Source organism: Schistocerca americana, chromosome 1 (genome assembly GCF_021461395.2).
Source record: "Schistocerca americana isolate TAMUIC-IGC-003095 chromosome 1, iqSchAmer2.1, whole genome shotgun sequence".
NCBI classification, from domain to species: Eukaryota; Metazoa; Arthropoda; class Insecta; order Orthoptera; family Acrididae; genus Schistocerca; species Schistocerca americana.
The window spans coordinates 870,536,952-870,550,070 of record NC_060119.1 but is presented as its reverse complement, the minus strand read 5'-3'; the positions used below and the strand labels follow the sequence as shown (position 1 = coordinate 870,550,070).

The 13,119-nt window shown below is 37.7% G+C and overlaps 1 protein-coding gene across 1 annotated transcript in view; it reads left to right on the top strand.

Moving 5' to 3' along the window:
• LOC124613967 (clustered mitochondria protein homolog) overlaps positions 1-13,119 on the top strand; it is a 362,940-nt gene that overhangs the window by 305,576 nt on the left and 44,245 nt on the right. The window contains exons 13-18 of the mRNA XM_047142757.1: positions 880-1,036; positions 3,717-3,922; positions 5,333-5,539; positions 5,660-5,758; positions 8,187-8,401; positions 8,709-8,838. Of these exons, the coding sequence (XP_046998713.1) occupies positions 880-1,036; positions 3,717-3,922; positions 5,333-5,539; positions 5,660-5,758; positions 8,187-8,401; positions 8,709-8,838 (1,014 nt within the window). The remainder of the gene's footprint in view (positions 1-879; positions 1,037-3,716; positions 3,923-5,332; positions 5,540-5,659; positions 5,759-8,186; positions 8,402-8,708; positions 8,839-13,119) is intronic.

Here is a 13,119-nt window from a genome sequence, read left to right as displayed (position 1 = left end):
GAAGCCTTTTCTGAAAATATTTGTTGGAATTTAGCCATGTCTGGGAGGGAAATATGGGTGATAAACAGATTAGACAAAAAGAAAATATAATCTTTTGAAATGTGGTGCTACAGAAGAAAGTTTGACAATTAGGTGCGTAGATCACATAACTAATGAGGCAGTACTGAATAGACCTGCGGAGCAAAGGATTGGTCGGTATTACATATTCTGAGACATAAAGAGATCACTGATTTACTGCTGGAGAGAAGTGTGAGGAGTAAAAATCGTAGAGGGAGACCAAGAGATGAATACTCTAAGTAACTTAGAGATAAAGAATCTTTCACAGGATAGAGTAGCGTGGGGAACTGCATCAAACCAGTCTTCTGGACTGAAGACAACAACAATGATGACTAAAACAAATAAAACAAATTTAATAATATTAGTGATTTTTTTGTGCGAGAGTCAAAACAACAGCTCACTATTCTATGACTAGCACATTCTCAACAGCTAGAATGTTAACATAGCCAAGTATTCCGATGGCTATTTTGCAGGTTCTTTGCACTTAACCACTTGATGAATATTCATGATTAAACATGTCTCTTGCATTATTTTTCTCTGATTACTGATGAAGTACTGTGAGAGTAGATAAAATAATAGTATTATGTACCTTACCTGCATCTGCCCATAACAGCAGTTAAGACAGTCCCCAGAACTACCACCTTTTTCATGGTTTTAGCCTGTGATGAGATTTAGGTATTTTTTGAGTATGTAACGGGATTTTTAAATATGTATATATACTTTCATTCAATAGCTTTTTAATTTAAATGTTTTTGTGTATGTCTAAATATCATGCTCAAAGCTATGTAAGATTAGTGTTCACATGAAGATTTTCTTGTGCAGGATAAAGACTCAGTAGACAAATCAAAAACCGAAAGTACGAGGAAAAGTCCAGAAACTGATGTAGTGGCTTCAACCGAGAATCAAATGGAAGCTGATGAAGCAAAGAAAATAGTTGAGAGTATTACTGATTCTATCTCAAATGGAGAGAAACAAGAATGTAAGCTCACACTGTACTTATAAATGACAAATTTTTATACTGTTTTTGTTTACATGTGCTAGAGGTGGGTAGATGAAGTAAAAGTAAATAAAATTGATTCTAGTTCAGTATGCTGCTCTGGTGTAATATGGGAGTCAAACGGCTTAATTAATTTTTTTTTTTCAACAATATTATGCAAAGGATGGTTACTACTCACTATATAGTGGTGATGCTAAGTCGTGGGTAGGTACAACAAAAAGAATGTGAGAAAATGAGCTTTTGGCTAACAAGGCCTTGGAATTATATATATGACACACACACACACACACACACACACACACACACACACACACACACACACACAAGACCACAGTCTGCTGAGGCCAGACTGTTAGCGGGAGCACATGATGAGAGAAGCAACCGTGTGGTGGGGAGGGGGAGAGAGATAGCAGGGTAGCATTGGAGGACACTGAAGTGCTGCTTGTGGGAGCATACTGGGACATGGTGGAAAGAGAGTAGGGCAACTAGGTGCAGACAGGAGGTTAAACGAAGGGCACAGGGTGGGGGGTGTAGCAAAAAGGAGAGAAGTAAAAAGACTGTGGGTGTGATGGTGGAAAAGAGGGCTGTGTAGTGCTAGAATGGGAACAGGGAACACTAGATGGGTAAGGACAATGGTTAAAGAAGGTTGAGGCCAGGAGGGTTGTGGGACTGTACGATATATTGCAAGGAGAGTTCCCATCTGTGCAGTTCAGAAAAGCTGGTGTGGTGTGAAGGATCCAGATGGCACAGGCTGTGAAGCAGTCACTGAAATGAAGGACGTCACGTTGGGCAGATTGTTCAGCAATGGGGTGGTCCAGTTTGTCAGTGGCCATTCATGCAGACTGACTGCTTGTTCTTTGTCATGCCCATATAGAATGCAGCACAGTGATGCCAGCTTAGCTTGTAGATCACGTGACTGGTTTCATAGGCAGCCCTGTCTTTGATGGGATAGATGATGATTGTGACTGGATTGAAGTAGGAGGTGGTGGGAGGGTGTATGTGACAAGTCCTCCTTCTAGGTCTATTACAGGGATATGAGCCATGAGGCAAGGGGTTGGGAGCAGGGGCTGTGTGGGGATAGACAAGGATATTGTGTAGGTTCGGTAGGAGACAGAATATCACTGTGGGTGGGGTGAGAAGGATAGTGGGTAGGACATTCCTCATTTCAGGGCATGAGCAGAGGTAGTCAAAAGCATGGTGGAGAAAGTGATTCATATTTTCAGTAAGACTTGTAAACTGGAAAGTCTTTCAGCTTGAGAGAGCGAGGGAGAGGGATGGAGGGAGGGGGGGGGGGGGGGGTAGGTAGTAGGTGCATCAGAAGAGGAGTATTTACTCGCAGCCCACGAACCAGAGTTTCTGGCAGCTCAGATACACTCTTAACTTTCATAACTTATAAAAATTTTATCAAACTGAGAATGATCAGAAACAGAAAAGGAAAGGTAAGACATCTGAAGGTTGGAAAAAAGGACAGGAAAGGTGCTACAAACCCTGGATTGGTAGTCAGGGGGGAGGGAGGGAGGGAGGCTGGGCTGCATTTTACAGTTGACGTATCATAGTGCACGGCAGTAATGTAAAGTATCATTTCAGAAATATTGCTTCTCCCATTTATACTTTTATATTCATAGTGTTCAAAGATATACAGCTGTTGTGTTAATATGTAGCAGGAAATGAGCCAGCATAGACATATATGAAATATTAAAAAACATTACGGGGGATGGTTGGCATGGCAAGTATTAAATATACTGGTTGGTATTAAAAACGATAAGTAAGGCTGCTTAAAACCTGGGTGTTTCTTTGACCACCACAATGCTCTACCAGAAAGGCTTTAATGAAGTAGCGTTCTTGTGACCTTCAGTTTAATACAGGACAAAATGACAGTGCCACTTTTTCCAAACTGGATTTCCTAGATCTGACCTGTATTTGAAGATGGATCTTGAGGTTTGTTGTACAACATTTATCTGTATAGTCAGCAGACCACATCACACAAATAATATACTAAAATAAAAATTAAAGTTGTGGACAGTTAATTGCAAAATGTAAGTAATACGTGAATAAGAAATAAAGACCATTTTTTGTTATCACACATTATCATTCAGTTATACTTACTCATCAGTCCAATATATGAAATGTATGTAATTAAATTTTTTTGATGTATGTGTTTATAAACATTTAAAAAATGCATGTAATCTAGCATTCTAATTATACGCAATAAATCGGTGTCACTAATAATTTTCAACATACCTTAAAATAAGGAAAATTGGTTTCATGTCACTGCTTTAAGTTTTTATTTCTATTGCTGCTTCTGTTAACGATAAATTAAAAAAAAATTGTAACATGTTACTAAAAAACATACTTGTACTAAACCATAAATGCTTATAGTGAATGTCATTAAAATGAAAAACCGTTATTAATGCAAAGAGATTAAGAAATTTTATGGTATTTGAATTGTGTCAAAGGCCATTTCTCATGGCAATTGTCCTTAGCAGTAGTTGCTTCTCTGGCTTGCTACTGTTATACAAATAAGGAAGTTATAACATCTAAAACAAGCAAAGGTAATTGTAGCACAATATAGGTTAATTGTTTCCTACTGTTGTCGTCTAATTACAATTTTTTTCAATAACATTTTTTATGTAGTAATGTGTGAAAATTCTGATTTTTGTAGTGGAGGAGAGCACAAAGGAGATAGTTCGGAAGGCAGCACTTGCTGTTGGGTCTCTAAAGGAAACTGAGTTTGACATCCGCTTCAACCCTGATGTCTATTCTCCTGGAGTTCAGCACATTGATCCAGATGGGGAAAGGCTTAAAAAGGAGCGTCAGCTAGTCAAGGATGCTTGCGAGTTCCTCCTTACTGTACAAATACCGACACTTGTGAGTATACGTATAATGGCTGTGTCAAATTATCATGAAATGTTCCTATCACAGTTGTCTGCATCACTGGGACAGTTTGTGTAGAACCACTGAACTAGATGTCACAGTGAACTCTTATCCAGGAGGGCAGGATTCAAATTATCAGGTTTAAGTTTCCAGAGGTTCTTGTTTCCGCAAATGCCAGAATGGTTTTTTCAGCAAGACAACAGCTGATACTCTTCCTTATCCTTGTGAATCCTAGCTTGTACACAATCTCTTCGATGAATTCATTGTTGAAGGATGTTAAATGCTCTTCTTCCTTCCCTCCCTTTATGTGTGACTAGACACAAGATGAAAAGTTTAATCATTCACGCCATTTGGCTCTTGTAGCACAATAAGCTTCTCATTTAACAAATTACAGATCACAACATGTATTTAAACACAGATTACTAAAAACTGGAGCCATTCTTGCACAGATATCCTTAAAATCCTATGTCAGCGTAACTTTATTAATATTATATCCTATACTGAATGTCCCTATTCCAATTTCAGTTTTTAAACTTTTATAAAAATTGTGTTATTGTGGAAGACATATGTATCTTCAAAGTTTACTTCCTAAGATATTTATTGAGAGTCTTGTATCAAATTAATTTTTATTATTGTTAACATGACATAACATGGTATGAATGTGAAGTGCTGCCTTCAGTCTGATAAAAAGGAGATGTCAGTCTTGCTTTGATAAAACTTTGCATGTTATTTTGTCAACATTTTTTCTGGGTTGTAATATAACTATCAGAAATGTGTCAACATTCCACATCAGCAATTCATTACCAACACCTCAAAGTGATACATAGATGTCCTGTGAGCTGTGATAAGAACAAATATCTTGTAAAGTTCCAAAATTATAGATGTAATTTGTAGACCTGCTTGACTGGATTTGCATAGCATGTACCAGATGAAGCACAGTTCATGTTTTAGTCCCATAATATGCACTTCACCATACTAAATGGCAGGGAGTTTGAGACTCCTTTTGTCATAGTCTAACATTACAAATTTTCATGAACATGATGATTTAGATTATACCCCTGTGGTTTTTTTATTATTTTCAAAAAATATTTCATGCAACACCCAGGTTCTAACTAGTAAGTAGAACTTCTCAGCATTGATGTCATCAGGGCTACAGCACTTGCTGTAATTGTACAAATATGGAGGAATCAGTATGGTAGGGCCATTTGTTAAGGGAACTACTTGTCATTTAGAGGTAGCTACAAGGTAATCTAAGCATTGTATATCCCATGTCCAAGCAGATTTCTTAGGAAAACTGTGCTGTTACAATGAGGTGGTCAAATGTATTATGAATAATTTGTAAAATTTTTTGTTGCTTAATTTGCAGACACTTTCTGAAATATATAACTTTTCCTCTCCTTGCAGATTCGTGATTGTCTTGATCATTCAACAGCCCCACTGGATGGAACTACCCTTTCTGAAATGATCCATAATCGTGGTATCAACATTAGGTATTTAGGAAAAATTGCAACTATGCTGGCAAAAGTGAAGCAGCTGGAGTATTTATATAATATAGCTGCCTCAGAGCTAGTGACCAGGGCAGCAAAACACGTCTTCACGACTTACATGCAGGTACATAATTTTCAGTCTGTTGCATGAAAGTAATGATTTTATAAAATGGTAGTAAATCATAACATAAAGACTGAACACTATATGTTAAAAAAAATTCATTTGTCCGCTTGTTTGTTGCAGAGTACAGAGCTGATGAACCTGTCTGCAGCAATAAGTCACTTCCTTAATTGTTTCTTGTCTGCCTGTCAAGTACCTCATCCACAGCAAGTTGCTGATGAGGTAATACTGTATCCTAATTTTTGTAAAAAGAAGACAATTAAAATGTGTGCAGTAAATAAAAAAATCAGTCAAAGTACAACGTGGTCATTTTATCTCATAGTAATACTTCAGTATCACCACTAATGATTTTAATGTTCTTGGTAACAGCAAGTAGAAACGCCATTTGATCTCGGTGTATTCTCTTGTGTTAAATTATTTTTTCCCATTTGAATTACTGCTAGAAGTTGCACTCAATCTTTCTTAAATCACTAGTCAGGCTGATAGATAATTTTAATTTAATTCATCAGGTGTTCACACTGTCTTAACATTAATTCAATGCAGATTTGATGGAGCACATTAAAATATTCTTATTGCATTAACTATGCAATTTCTTGCTTAAGATATTTTAACATTAATATCTGCAGCATTCTGTTCAATGTATTTCCTGCCGTCTTTAACTGAACACACATTCATGGCTGTGGAATATCTTTTGGATGCAACTGAGAACACTATCAATAGTTCATAAACCTCAGAGTTCAAGAAAGCCACCCATATCACTACGTCTGAAAGTGCCTTTCAGTCAGTGTCATGTCATAATACTTAACCTGTCCGAGCATTTAGAAATGTGTAATATTTAGCAATTATAGAATGTCTGTTTCTAATACAATAATTCCAGGGGTCTTTGTTATATCAGTATGTCTCTGTATCATAGTTCACTATACCATGAACGATGAGAAAAAATGAGCACAAAATGGGCATATGAATGTTTGATTGTACCATATGTGTAATTTTTATCCATTATATTGTCAACTTAAAGTGAAGTAGATCTCTGCCATATTCTAGTTATCATTTGGATCATTTCCTCTAAAAGTTCTGTCTCCTGCATTCAGAAGTGAATTTAGTTTAGACAGATTGTATAGACAAATTGCAGGAATGATGTACTTGAGGTACTTTATGCACCTAATTGCTACCATCTTTTCAGACTTCCACAAACTGCCATGAAAAATGCAAATTAATTTTGCATGTCATTACAAATGATCAGGCAACCATGTTAGGTGCCCATGTATAGACTGCAGCAGAACTTTTGATTTGTCAGACAATTTGATTTTGTGAAATGGCAGATCTAAGCAAAGTTCAGCTCAGTTGTGTGTAAATGTAAAGCTGGCTTTTTTCTAGAAACTGTCTTGTACACAAAACCTCTAAAGCATTGCCATGGTCTGGATGATGTGCAGAATACTTTCGCTGGGTCTACCTTTTTTTTTTCCTCGCTGCACTGCTGCACATATGTATAGTCTTGGACACAGATGCTTGACAAATTTCACCCACTTCTTTGTAAAGTGTTGTTCAGAGTTCCATAAAGTGCCTAGTAAAAATCATAAGCTGTACACAACATACTTACCCCAGTGTCACCACCGAATAGCCTGCTCAGGTTTGTATTCAATAAATCCAATGAAGTTGTGTGTCAGCATTGTGTTAATGACTCTGAACTTTTTGAAAAGGAATTGGTGGTGTCTTCTCTTTAGGTCAAGATTATAATTGTGAACTGTTGCACAATGAACATTTGAATCCAATAATTTCGCTGACTGTCATTAGTCTCACGGCCAGCTGATATGCTGGAATAAGATGATGTGGTTCAAATGGTTTTGAGAACTATGGTACTTAACATCTGAGGTCATCATTCCCCTCCAACTTAGAACTACTTAAACCTAACTAACCTAAGGACTGCACACACATACATCCCCGAGGCAGGATTCGAACCTGCGACCATAGCAGTCGCGCAGTTCCGGACTGAAGCGCCTAGAACCGCCCGGCCACTGTGACTGGCTTATGATGATATGCCTGAACGATATGAGCACTGTGGATGGTCTGCTTTTTATCATTACAGAGCAGTACTCACAGTTTTGTGATCATTCCTGGAGTTGTGCATGATGGGTCAATCCAAATATTTTTCATCCTTGGGAGATTTCCCCTAAGGTTGACACTCCAATGTTATAGGGTTTTTGTTCAAAAGCCTATTTTAGCATTTGACAGATTTCATCTGCAGCTTTTCTTTTTCAGCTTGAAACAAATTTTTAATGCAACTCCTTTGCCCCTTAAAGTTAAATATTTAAATATTGAGACAGTAGAGCATGATGTAATAAAATCAAATAAGTGTATCGCAGCTGGATTTTGAGACACTCCCTGTTAAAATAGTCTCCATAAAACTTTTAGAAGCAGAAGTTGGTATACTAGTGCATTGTGTTGGAAAAACTAGGGCATGTTTCATACTCTGGAATCTTAGAGCATGATAACCAGTCATAAGGAAGGGTCTTTGCCTTTCATTGATGATTAAAAGCAAAATAGACAGTGCATTAAAATAAATTTTGTTCAATGAGAAAAAGAATAAAGTTACATAAAATAGTTTATCATTTTCATTCTTCTGATTCATTGATTGCAATTGTTCATGCAGCTACAAACAAAAACCTCAAAGCGCCGAAACAAACGCAAGGGCCGTTCTAATCCTCTTGTGAATGCTGACAATAATGAATGGGCTAATCTAACTCCAAAGTCTCTGTGGAGTCAACTGAAGAGTGAATTAAAAGCATACTATGACTGGGACTTGCCAGCTGATTCTATTGAAACAGCTGTTGAACATTTCTCTTTCCAAAAGATATCATTGCTTAGGTATGTACACAACATGTTTGTGGTCATTATAAGTCTGTTCAATGTGCAGCTGTGTAGTTCATACAAATTGGTCTAAATTACATCCAGAGTTCACAGAATATATATGTGTTTGTGTAAGTTTAAAAATTATATATTTGTTTTTGTGCAATGTTTAAAAATTATATATTTGTGTTTGTGCAATGTTTAAAAATTATATATTTGTGTTTGTGCAATGTTTAAAAATTATATATTTGTGTTTGTGCAATGTTTAAAAATTATATATTTGTGTAATGTTTAAAAAAATTTAATAGCAATTTAATTGTTTCAGGTCATTTTGTTTAAAAACAGGAATACAAATTATGTTGAGAGAATATAGTTTTGATAATAAGAACAGGTTAACATTTTTTGAAGAAGACATTATTAATATTTTCCCTGTTGTAAAACATATCAATCCTCGGGTATGTATAATTACCAATAAACCACTAGAAATGTTTTGGGGCAGAAAAAATGAACAAATATTAAAAGTTCTGTACATTATTATTATTACAGTAAAACTTCTGAATTATGGACATCTATGGGAAAAATCAAAATATCTGCTTTTAAAATGTGTCCACTATTCATAAAGGATAAAAATACAGTATAGAATACAGTATGTACAATGTACTGTGGATAGAAAAGTACTATACTAAGATGTACTATATAAATAAATTAATGAAAATTTATGTTTGTTTAAATGCAGTCACTGCTGGATTTGTGATGGTAATGCACCTGTATGTCGTACCAGCATATCTGATTTAAAAAAAAAAAAAAAAAAAAACAGAACTGCAAATTTTGAGATGTGGTATGATAGAAGTTTTGCTGTGGTTGACTTCTAAAATGCTCAGAAAAATGATAAACAATTTTAAGAAGCCTAAATTTCAAGCACTAGCATAATAAAGTATTAAAAATTTTTTCATATATCCTGGAAGGTTGGTTTGAAATAATCATGTAATTTTTTTGTGAACCAGACTCATTTTATGTAAATGACTTCTCAATGTGTGTTTCAGCTGCAGAAGTTATACTGGGTCCCTCTTTGTCACATTTTACTGAAAAAATTGTGTTTCAATTTTCTTAGTTCTTCAACTGCTTGCTTGTTTGGATGTGGAGTAAAGTCCAATTCAATTAAATCGTTGTCAACTTCATTCTGTTGTCCAATCTCAACAGTCACCACAGTCTTCTTGATGAAGCTCTTGTATGAGTTCACTTATGTCAGTTGATGTATTTTTTATGAGCAGTTTATCATCAATATTGGCATATGCCTCAGGTCCACCAAATTCCTCTACTTAAGTCTGAAATTGTTTTCTTCACATTATCAATCACTGAAGTACAGCCATTAAGAATGAACCATGAATTCTTGAAACAGTTGCTGTTTGTAGTGGATATTACTTGTCTTAAGACTGGAGAAATCCATAGAATTACATCCAGTACACTGATAGATTTTCTGAGTTCATATCCGGACAAAATTCGAGACAAAATATGTCTCAACACTTTTTGCACGTAAAACACTCTGAAATGTTGAATAATCCCCTGATCCAGTGCTTGTTACGTGAAGTTGAATTTGGCAGCAAAAAGATTATTTTTGCATTTTTTAGTGCAGCATCATAAAGGAAAAGGGCATTAGCCACAAGCAAAATCACCTTGCTCCTTTGTCTTTTCATTGTTATATCAGATGCCAGCAACCATTTAGTCATTATTGCCCTCATCACTCCAGATGGTTTATTAGCATTCCGCTCCACGTTCTATTTATTCGAATGAATATCCTTAAAACATCTAGACTTGGCAGCCTTAACAATAATGAAGAGCTTTTCAAATTTGCCTGTCATATTAACTCATAGTAGTATGGTGAGTCACTCTTTTGCAATTTTGCTTCTTGAACAGTTTTCATCTTTCAAGGTCATTGTTTTATTGGGAATTTTTCTGAAGAAAAGATCAGTCTCATTACAGTTAAAAATGTTTCCTTCTTCATAATCATCACAAATTCCTCTTACACTTTTTTGCCACTCTAACATGATGTTTTCGTTCGCAAACTGGATTCACCACACATGGTTGGAAAAGAGATATTGTGTTCATTCCTAAATTTGTCAAGTCAACCTACATATGCTTTAAAATTGTGAAGTCCTAAGTCCACGGTGGTAGTAAATGTGAGTGCTGTCTCATGGATCAGAGATCGAGGACCTGATGACTTTCATGTATATCCACTGCAGGTGGGGATTATGTTGTGAAGTGGGCTGTGCCTGTATGTTGGGCACTGAGAAGGCACAGCTGATTACACCTGTGGTGGAGAGGCTGTTGGTTATGAGAGATAGCATAGCTGCTGGACAGGTCTGGAACCACATGGAAGCGACAGAGAAAGTCTGCACCAATAACTGGTTCGGCTACATCTGCGATGATGAATGTCTAAGTGAATAAGTCACTGAGGCCAAGGACTAGTGTTTAGACATGTGATTCTTAGACTTGGATTGTTGTAGCATTTGCTGCACAGAGTTGCATGGATGTGTAGGCTGGCATCTGACATGGTGAAAAGGACACCATTATGCAGACCTCTGAACTAGTGTTGGCGAAATACAGTCGGCCATGGCCATGATGCAGTCACATACAGAGAGAGTAGTGTTGGGAAAAAGGCAGGGTGATACAGTCTGTCGTCATTTTGGGTGTCCAAGTGACTTGGATATCCTGCATGGTCCAGTGTGCCTCTTGGTAATTGTGCATGAAGTTTGGGAAACTCCATGGCGTAAGACAGTTGCAAGCAGAATCGGCATATCGTGCATGGTACCAGCAAAAGAGATTCTGTGCAGGCTCAGCGTGGTCAAAACATTCTGCACAGGCATAGTCAGTGGCATTATCTGCAGGTGCAGTGCAGTTGGTGGTGTTCTACACAGTTGTGGATGCAGCAAGATAGTGGGGGTATGTTGTGACTATGCAAAGGTCATCCCTCTGACTGAATACATTGACATCAGAATTGATGGAAGTCAAGTGAGGTTGGCACAGCTCATGGTAAGCAGGAGGTTGGTTGTGCAACAACTGTAGTCACAATTCATGCTCTCTGCCATTGCTGTCAACATTATTTATGTGTTGTCCATGCTCTATGGTAGAATATATTTTATCAGCAAGTTCAAGACGTGCATGCTAAGATTCATGTTCATGAGTGACCAAGCAAGTTAGTTTTACGGGGGAAGCTTCACAACCCAAAAGGTCTGTAACATGTGGTCGAGCATGAGGAGGAGATCAATCTGTGGGTGGAGGCAATGCCACAATTTACATAGATTTCTTCCTCCTCCGGGGAACATGTGAGGCTGCAGAGTACAGCAGCTTTCCCGGGAGGGGAAGTGGGGGGGGGGGGGGGGGGGGGTGCAGAGGTTGGAGGGGAAGATATCACTTATACTTACAGTATTCATGTGTTCCCTCTAGTGGCTAAGCAAAACAATGAATTTTGTACAAGCACTGATGACATCACTTGAAGCAAAATGCTGTCCACAGTGGCAAACCACAAAATTATTGATCTGGCCAAAAAAGGAGGTAGCTTGAGATGTCTTGTGGCCAATGGTTTGCCAAGGTGACATTCATAGTGGAAGAACTGTTGGGCAAGTATTGTCCATGTGCAGCATGTCATGACGTTCGGTAGGCAAAGTAGGAGACAGTGCAAACTGGCTGAATGAGTTCCAGAGAGGTAAGATTCACATAAGACACGACTGATACCTGTTAAAATGTGAGTAGTCACAAATCCAACTGGTTAGATTGCTGTAACTATGGAATAGCCTGGTCTGCGAGTGAAACAAGGTCACATGTAAGATCAAATAGTACACTGTCTGATACAATCCGTTGTCCAGAAGAATATCACTGTCACTTTTTAACAGACAAGATTCATGCAAGATGTTATCCATTGCATCTGATGATGTGACATGAGAACCATTGTCCAACGCCATAAATTGCACATCACAATGAGGGGACAAAGGCAACACAGTTGCAGTGCAATAGTCATAAATATTTAAATTATGTGTAGACACGGTCATCAGGGTTACCAATGTAGTGCTACAGTGTACACACTGTGATGGCAATGAATAATCACACAACCCAGGTACAATATAGCAAACTTATGAAAAGGACAGTTATTACTCACCATATAGCAGATATGCTGAGTTGCAGATAGGCACAACAAAAAGGCTGTCAGAAGAATTTTCGACGAACAAGGCCTTTGTCAGAAATAGACAAAATGAAAGCAAGTGCGCGCGCGCGCCCCACACACACACACACACACACACACACACACACACACACACACAAACCCTCGCACATGTCACAACAGTCTCTTGCTGCTGAAGCTTCAATGGCTTGCAGTGTAGCCTCAGTAGGCAGAGACTGTGGTCGTGATCGTGTGCGTGTTTTGCCTATCCGATAAAGGCCTGGTTGGCCGAAGCCCTTCTGACAGTGCTGCTTCTGTGCTTACCTGTGACTCAGCATCTCCACTATATGGTGATTAGCAGCTATAATTTTCATAGTATTGTTACATTCCATCCTGGATGTTCCATTGATTGATGTGGCACATTTTTTTAACAAAACAGGCCTACACATCAGAAACATCCGGATTCAACAGAGACATCAAACAAACTGATAGTTTTTTTGCGCAAGGTGCCATTTGACTGGCAGCAATGTTGCTTGATGACACAGTGTTCACACAGGTCTTTAATATGTTAAATCATAAG